The 8,880-nt window shown below is 32.5% G+C and overlaps 1 protein-coding gene and 1 non-coding gene across 2 annotated transcripts; both read right to left on the bottom strand.

The window, feature by feature from the left end:
- Positions 1–295: 295 nt before the first annotated feature.
- On the bottom strand, positions 296–490 carry LOC116403001. The gene has a single exon (XR_004215732.1). It is a non-coding gene; the product is annotated as a U2 spliceosomal RNA (small nuclear RNA).
- Positions 491–3,031: 2,541 nt separating this feature from the next.
- Positions 3,032–5,511, bottom strand: LOC101203051. Its single transcript, XM_004133653.3, has 3 exons — positions 5,247–5,511; positions 3,796–4,001; positions 3,032–3,676 (listed from the first exon to the last, which is right to left on the bottom strand). Exons 1-3 carry the CDS (start codon positions 5,334–5,336, stop codon positions 3,418–3,420), a joined length of 555 nt encoding a protein of 184 aa, XP_004133701.1. The 5' UTR covers positions 5,337–5,511; the 3' UTR covers positions 3,032–3,417.
- Positions 5,512–8,880: the final 3,369 nt, after the last annotated feature.

The raw sequence follows: 8,880 nt of genomic DNA, 5'->3' as shown, positions 1-8,880 counted from the left end.
TAACTTCTTTCACCTTTTCCTCTTTCTTAAAACCTGACTGAACTTTCTCAGGAGATAAGATTGAGACCTAATTTTGACATTTATTAATAGTTCACTTGCATGTGTTATGTCTATTTCTTGACTAGTTTAAATGAAACAAATTCCAAATAAAATATATTTTACAAATTTAAACATTAAAACTTGCAAAATTAAATTAAATCACAAATCCAAATAAGATGTTTCATATCAATTTGAACCTTATAACCTTGAACTTCCACAATTAGGAATTATGAGTCAACACTTAAAACTGGGCTAGGAGGGATGCGCCAGGCCCAAGCAGTAGTGCAACGCAAGGGCGACGCTTAAAGGCCCCAATAGCAAGCTATTGCAGTTGGCCCTTCCCTAGAAAAATAAATTTAATATCATGTGGGCCGATGGCCCACGTATCAGATATTAAACTGATAAGAACAGATACTACACTTGATCTTAGCCAAAAGGCCGAGAAAGGTATGAGAGTCCACATCTTTGAACTTCTCTTTTATAATTAATCTTCCTTTGTTAATGTAGAGCTAAAATCGATGTGGGAATATTTGGTAGTTCCTTCGTTACCACCGCAGGCACACACACTCATGCTACAATGACAAGTACATATGAGTATGTGATGTGGGGAAATTTCAGCTTTATTTTAAAAATACTTATTGCAGCTGAAAAATCAAATACCTATTTAGTTGAGTCTCCACACCAATCCAATAGACTGTCCATAAACCCAAATTAAGTGTTCTACTTTTGCACATGCATAATGAAATAAATTCACAACCGTTTGAAACATCTTGATTAATTGTTTGAGAAATTAATCAGTAAATAATTGCTATAAAACCTATTTCTATATAAGGTACAATCATTTTTTTTTCCGTGGAAAGCATACAAGATTGTATCGACATCACAGATCTACGAAAGAAGAATCTTATCACAACAAAAGAAGAATCTTGTCACCTAGGTTAGAGGACAATGTTCGAATCTAGTCACTCTTAGTTCGAATTTTCTCTATATTTCTAGTTCTTTTGACTAGTTTATGTACGATAACATTATCTTATCAATCGTCATGCCAATGAGGGGCTAAGGTATCACTTTCTATCTTGAACTTTTAGAATTTTGTCTATTTCAACGTATTCATAAGTTTTTAAACTAGATCATATTGTAATTGTTGATTCAACTCTGTTTAGATTGAAAATTTTCACATTGTCATACAATTGGTGATTATATGAATACAACTTTGATTGATTAACAAATAATACGTGACATTTGATTGTATGTTTGTCCATGGAAATCAATAGGGTTACAATAGTTTGCGAATTAACTTAAGTGACCATTGTTCTATCTAATTTAGAATTGAAGAAATTTAGTTAGGCGCTCGACAACTAGATATTCAGCCTAACTAGTCTTTGAACTTAATGCAACTGATACAAAATCGAATTTGCATGTTTCTCGTCGATTTAATTTGTGTTCGACCAAGTCTTGTCACTAAAACTAGTGCTTGTAATAGATTTAGTTTATCGTTTGATTAAGATTTAGGCGACAAAATCTTCTCAACCAAATCCTCTCTAAACAATTACTGACTTGATTCTTAGAGTGTTGGTGGTCATGCAGTATACACATGATAATATGTACATTTTTTGTCTCCATGCCATCTTCCAAACTATTGGACTTGTTTTTTTGTGTCATCTTCTCTCTATTCTCATATGGATTGCTTGAATTGTATATAAATTATTTGTCATTTGATGTGAATTTACTAGCTTTTGATGATGTAGTGCGAAAGTCTCTTTAGTCTTTTTTACCTTGCTTCTTATAATTAATTGCTCTTTCGGACAACTCAATCTATGTCTGATTCAAGTCTAAAAATAATATAGATCAAGTAGCTAGGCCTACCAATATGAGACTAGGGTGACTAAGTGGTATATTATAAACGGTAAAAACTGTCTCACCTCAATGGTTTGAAGAAAAACATGATACAAAATACATTGGATGCCTTGTTCTCATATATAATAAATAAAGAAATATGGGTGTATAAAGTTGATTTGCATGTGAAACCTATGATCAAAGCTTTACAAAAAGAGGTGATGGTATGCTATACTAATATGTATATTTCTTCCAACTTGTTTTTCAGACTCTACCACGTGATATCTTTAGCCCCTTATAATGATAGATAAGGTTTCATAAAATTTAATTAAATTAAAATTAAGATTCCTATAAGATATTTTGATCTTTTGGTCTTTTGGAGGACAGACAGACAGCAGTCAACATTTATTTATTTTTCTTTTCATATCTCTTATCATAATCATAGTAATGAAAATAATAATTTCAACCACAAACTTGACAAAGCTAATCAATCTTCACACAATAAACTTAGATAACTGTTGTAATTTTAACCTCACAATGATAATAATATCAACTATTTATTTAAAACGGATAATCGTAATAGGTTACAATTTTAGAAATAACAAAATAAACAACAATATTTCTTAATATATGTTAATATTTTAAATCTAATTTCTATATAAACAATTTTAGCTTAAAATGACAAAATTTATCAGGCTTAGTCAAATCCAATTGATTGAACTCTGAGTTTAGAATAGATATTATTAACTCACCTTTTCTTTTTCTTTTTAAGTTCAAGTATTAAATCAATTTGTCAAATTCAAAGCTTGAAATTTATTTTTTTCTTTTTCCTAAAATATGTCTCAATCAATTAATTTCAAGTAAAAAACGTAAAGCAACTAAACACTTGACACAAAACTCAAAGTTCTATCATTCATGATCACATCAAACAAGTGCTTAAGGAAGTATTTTTGTTGGTAAAAGAAATACTGTTTTTAAACCCTTAGAAAAGTTAATCCAAATGTAAAAATTCGGGATATGAACCTTCTTTTACTATTTGCATAAGAAAAGCAAAACGAATTCTCATATCTAAACTGAGAGACGTGAAAATATCCAATTTTGGAATGAAATTTAATAGCTTCCTCTAACAAAAGCCAAACAATACTACTAATAGTTATGCCTAAATTAGCGGAAGATCCATTATAAACTTTGGGTACATCATATAATAATTTCAAAAGAGGCATAGAAGAACCAAATTCCATTGGTTATACAAAAATGATGAAAGAATATAGAAACAATGTCCTGCAACGTGACTGTTCATCTTCTAATACCAGCAGAATATGCTACAGCTCAACATCACACCAGCCTAAACGATCAAACAAGCAACTGTTTTTTTTTTTTTCCTACCAACATAAAAACTATCGACCAGGGAGTTTGGTAGAAACATATAGTAGTAGAGAAAGAAAACCTATTAGGCTTCTATAAACTGGATTGAAAACTACAAAAGGTGAAAAACAAAACTATCTTGAAGTGGAACGTGATTGAAAACGACCTTTATGTAGCTCATTTGTAGGTACTCATGCCAATGCCTGTGTCTTTGCTGTATGATTGAAAGCTCTCCCGGGCCCTCGAATAGCAAACATAGTAAAACTGAGAAACAATGGAAGTGAAGAAAATGAAAGCTGCTCCTGCAGCAAACACTCCTCTTCTCAACATTTGACAAGAGGGAGGAGTTTCAGTAAGCAATGTTCTGTACTTGGTGTGGTATGCATTCCTAGCCGAACCCGCCAACAAGCAAATCTCGGCGATGAGGAAAAACACCCTGAAACAGATTATTTCAGAACAGTAAACAATATCATACCATCATACCAATATAAAAAAAAAACACCTGTGTTAGTGTACAAGAATTAGGTCCCAAACATATTACTTTGCTCTACTTACCAGCAAGTTATAAGAAGAACTACTGCCCAAGCCCTCGAACCACCGGGACTCAGAGGCTTGCCACAGCAAAAGCAGCGGCTAGCCACCATTATGAGGATCTGACTAGCCAAGAGAAAGAGAAATGCTCCAACTCCTAATCCAGTTGAAATGTCCGAGTCATATACACAATAGTTTGTTTTCGCACCTGGGTCTTCAACTATCTTTGCCTGTAAAACAATTTCAATTCATATTTTTCTTAACCAATGATGAAAATACCAGTATAACTTTCAAAACCCAAAGAAAGCTACTTGAGATTCAAAGTTTATAGTGTATCAGTAAGTAATTAAAACACTCGCAGCTTATTATAAAAGAATAATATGAAGCCTTTAAAACATTCAAAGTTTTTAGAGATAAATATCTACCCCTTTGGATAACGGACAAGAATGCACAAGTACTTAATTAACTTTTTACAAAAAGAAAACTAATATTGAATTTCAAACAGTCCCACTGAATTATGAGCTTGGCTCTTCTTGTTGGGAGCAGGTAAAGAAAGTAAGGAAAAATAATGGCTATTGAGTCAAAACCAAACAATGTGGGACCTAAGAGTATCAGATCTGCCTTTGAAGAAAAATTTATCTTTACATTGGTCTTTGAGATCCATAGATATCTCCTTAAAGAAAGTTTGAGCAATCTCAACCTCAGCTCCGCATAATATCGGTGCGATGGTTAAGCATCCATAGATGAAAGAGTAATCTTTCAAGAGTTGCAGATCTCTCTTTGAAGAAAGTTTGAAGAATCTTCTGCTCAGCCCAAATAATATCGGCATGACGGTTAAGCATCCTTACACGAAAAGAGTAATCTTTCTAAATTTGGTACATTGTATCACCACCTCCCATCTGTGTTACACATCCAATCCCAACAACAGGACATTTCTAATGAAGAAATCATATTTTGCTCATCAAGAAGTCAGAAATTCCAAAGATATGGTACAAAATGATTGTTCACAAGAAATTTTTCCATAGTGAAGAAATCATATTTAGCTCATTAAAAAGTCCTAAACTAAGTAATTGCAAAGATATGATACAGTTTGAATTATATTTCATCCTTCACAAGAAATTTCTCCAAGAACAGCATAAATTGTGGTTTAAAAACACCAAAGAAAGTAGATCCAAGTGCTTTTCAAGATGAAACAAAAGGTTTTCTTTTGTTTGTCCACTGAGACAACTGGTGGGAAAGTTCTAAATATCTTTAACCTAAAAATCAATTTTGAAGGGAAAGATTCTACCTTTTTTTTATCTCTCTACAGCTAAAAAAATCCATATTCAAAACCAAACAAACTAAGCAAACCCAGAAGCAAAAGGCTATAAATCAGCAAGAATTTTAATTGAAGGCAGAAAATTTCACTGGAATAAGCAAGAATGAAGATAAAAAGCAAGTAGAGAGAGAAAAAGGGGAAAAGGGTATGAGCTTACAATGCTTCTCCTTTGCTCAGCTGCAATGGCCAAGCCAAAAGCAATGACATCAAAGACAAAGACGGTGAAAAGTAGTAGCTTTGACGCCATTGTTGAGCAGCTTCAGAGCTTTGCAGATCTGTCTCTCTTCCTGCTTTTCTTGAAAGCTTTTTTTTTTTCTTAGTTTCTACTCTGCTTTCTCTTTCACAGCAAAGGAATAAGATTGGTATAATTATAACAGATATGCTGTGTTCAAAATTCGAAGGGAAACAAAAAAAAAAAAAAAGCAAAAGATAATTGGAAACAGTGAGTAAACACCAAAAGAAGTCCAGATGGCATTGCTGTAATAAATTTTGTTTCGATTGGAGGGGGGCAATTATGTAATTTCAGTACTAAACCTTTTTTGATTGCTTTACCTTTGTTCTAAAATTGGCCATGCGGAGTAGGTTGAGCTTCATTATGAAAAGGGTTAGGACAAACAAATGCCATATAAAACCAATATAGAAGAAAAGTGTAGACATAAGAATTTCGTTGTTAAACCTAGATACAAGATGAAACACTAGTTGTAGCTAACTTTGTCAGTCCCATTGACGATCTTATGAAATGTAAAAGTGACATTGATGTTAGAGAGGAAGGGGATGTTAAAACCATTTGATGAACACTCACAAGGTAGTTGATTAATTGGAAGAAAACAGAATCGAAAATGAAACTCAGAGAGAGAGAGAGGAAAAAAAATAAAGAAGGAAAATAAAAATTACATGTGTGTCTATGGGTTTTGGCCCTATTTTCAAAATCATGTAATTTGGTTTAGTTGTCTAAAATGACAACTCAACGTATGGAAATTTCACTTGGTAATGAGTAAGTTAATAGACTAATTTATGTTTGATTGTATTTATGCTTGTGATTATGAACTTTTAATAACAGTAATGAGAATTATTATTATTTCCCTCTCATAAAATATCAAATACAGAGAATGAGTATTTATAATATGATTCATAGATATAACTTGTTAATAACATATTAACACAACTCATAAACAACTTGATTAGAAACTGCCTAACTTAACTGATATATACATATCCTCCCTCAAATTGATGCACATTTTCTGAGGCATAAGTTTGGATTGTAGTAGATAAAACGATCAATGGTGAGAGGTTTTACATGTTGAAGATATATAAATTTCTTTCTGCCAACAATTCTTGTCTAACAAAATGAAAGTCAACTTTAACATGTTTAGTTTGTCCATGAAAATTTGGGTTATGAGCAACCTGTATGGCAGACTTATTATCACACCATAAACAAGGAGTAATTTTCCAAAAAATCATTAAATCCTGAAGGAGTTGACAAACCCAAAAGAGGTATGCAATGGTGGTAGCTAACACACGATACCGAGCTTAAGTTGAACTCCTGGAGACAAGGTTTGTTTCTTTAGCTGCCCAATAACGGGATTCTTCTTAGTACATAAATATACTGGAACTCATGGTTGTTTATATGCATGATTATTTCTACGCAATAAGTCATTGGTCATGATCGTTGTAAGCGAAATACTCACTATGTACCTTTTCATCGCATAATGGCTAAGTCCTTGTTGAGTATAAGTTTTCCTACTACTTGTCCAAGTTAGTGTAAGCAAAGCAATATGTTTACCTGAGAGATCTAGAGTTGAACACAAAGAATTGATATCAAAGTTTAGTTCTAGGGTCTACTTATTAGTTAGTCAGTGTAAAAGAATTTTTGGTGAAAGAATGCTAGTATAAATTATAACTACTTATTTACACCTAGAGCCGATGATTATATGATGGTAAGATGAGGATGCGAACTAACTTACATAAAAGAAAGAGTGAAGGAAGGTCTATACATTGTAAGATGATTAAGCAATGTGAGAACCTTGACACGACATATTGCTCTTAACCAGATTATGGTTAAGACATTCTCCTCTCAAGAGTCATTAAACGCCACACATGGTCATCTATTGGGATTCATGTGATTAATTTGGGTTAAGCAAAAAATATTTAAAAGTATTCACTTATAAGACTTATAAAATTTCATATTTAAGGACAACAACCTCTCAACGTCTATTGTCCACACTAGTTCACCTTTCGAGATAGAAATGAAGGAAGTCATCTTGCAAGGATGAGAAAACTCTTCCTTGCACGTGTTAGCCACGTCCTTGCTACTTACCCTCTCGGGCAGTAGACGACATACATTGATCAAGTGATGAATATAGCTCGGCTAAAGTGATAAGAGTTTTAAGCTAAACTCCATATTAAGAACCTACTACAGACTTAAAATACAAACAACACATTAACAAATGAAAAGAAAAGAAGTGATGGATTGAAAATGATATAAACATGTAATATATAAAAGAATGTAGGCTTTTGGTCATTGTACAATATGAACAGTATATATTACACAAAGAATGCAAAAATGGAAAGAAAAGAGAATGGAGAATTGTAATGACCCAACTCTTTATATCAAGTTGAGGTCATTACCACTAAAATAAATTAAGACATTTTTTAAAATAAAAGAAAATACTAAATTTTAAATGAAACACTTCAAATATTCATTTATAAATTTTAAATAAAGTATGTAAAGAAAAATAAATAAATAAAATACTAGTTCGGGCCTATTTAAAATAAAAAGAAAATATCATAAGAGTACTTATGAGTTCTGAAATAAAATATTGTAAATCAAATACTGAAAACATAAATGAGGAAGAAATCATAAACTTTTCCCTATGGTGAACTACAATCACTTCTTGTTATTTGCCAACTTGTCTCTACCTCTACTTTGCCTGAAAAATTAAACATAGAAAGAGTGAGTATAAACAAATATTTAGTAAGGAACCCACTACTAGTCTCGTTAGGTGTCTGTTAACTTTCCGTTAGGGTCCTGTAAGAAAGTACCGCATAACTATCATGCTCCCGAACACATGCTATCTAATTATCTCGTAGAGACACATTTGGGCTCTCGATGAATCCAAAGGAAACACCCTAAGAGAGTCGGACTGGTAGTGACTCCGTCAAATCACTCATAGAAGCTAGTCACACAAGCATAAATAGGTGGTGATCCTGAGGGACACCCATATGGTACGACTCTAACAAACAAAGCTAACAGAACACCATAGCCTATACATGTAGCATATCATAAATATCATATCCCAATCGTAACGTATCTCAATCATAGTATATCTCAATCATAACATATCTTATTCATAACATATCATGGTCATCACATATCTCAGTCATGTGTATCTCTGTGTCTATCTAGCCATCAATATCAGTCATCCATAACAGTTACATCATGCATCATAACTACGTTAATGCATAATAAGGAAAAAAAAATACATGCAAGCTCTTTAATCTAACACCGATGGTATAATAGTAGAATCTCTTACCTAAGAGATTAGCTAACAAATAGTCTCTAGCCGGCAATCAACATTTCCAATAAACAAATCCTCCATAGTCAGGGAAAACAACTTAATAACCTAATAAAATGTAAGATCTGTTTTTAATTTGAGTATAGAGAGTAAAATTCGACTGAGTACTAAATAAGTTGACGTTTGAATAAATCTGCGAAAAGGATTAAGGATAAAATCTTTTATTGTTAGTGTAAGTTTTGTGTTTAAGAAGTTAATTTGTGAGGAAGTTTTGAG

This window comes from Cucumis sativus, chromosome 3 (assembly GCF_000004075.3).
Source record: "Cucumis sativus cultivar 9930 chromosome 3, Cucumber_9930_V3, whole genome shotgun sequence".
Taxonomy (NCBI): Eukaryota; Viridiplantae; Streptophyta; class Magnoliopsida; order Cucurbitales; family Cucurbitaceae; genus Cucumis; species Cucumis sativus.
Note: the sequence above shows the minus strand (reverse complement) of the source record. Positions and strands in the feature narration are given on the sequence as shown.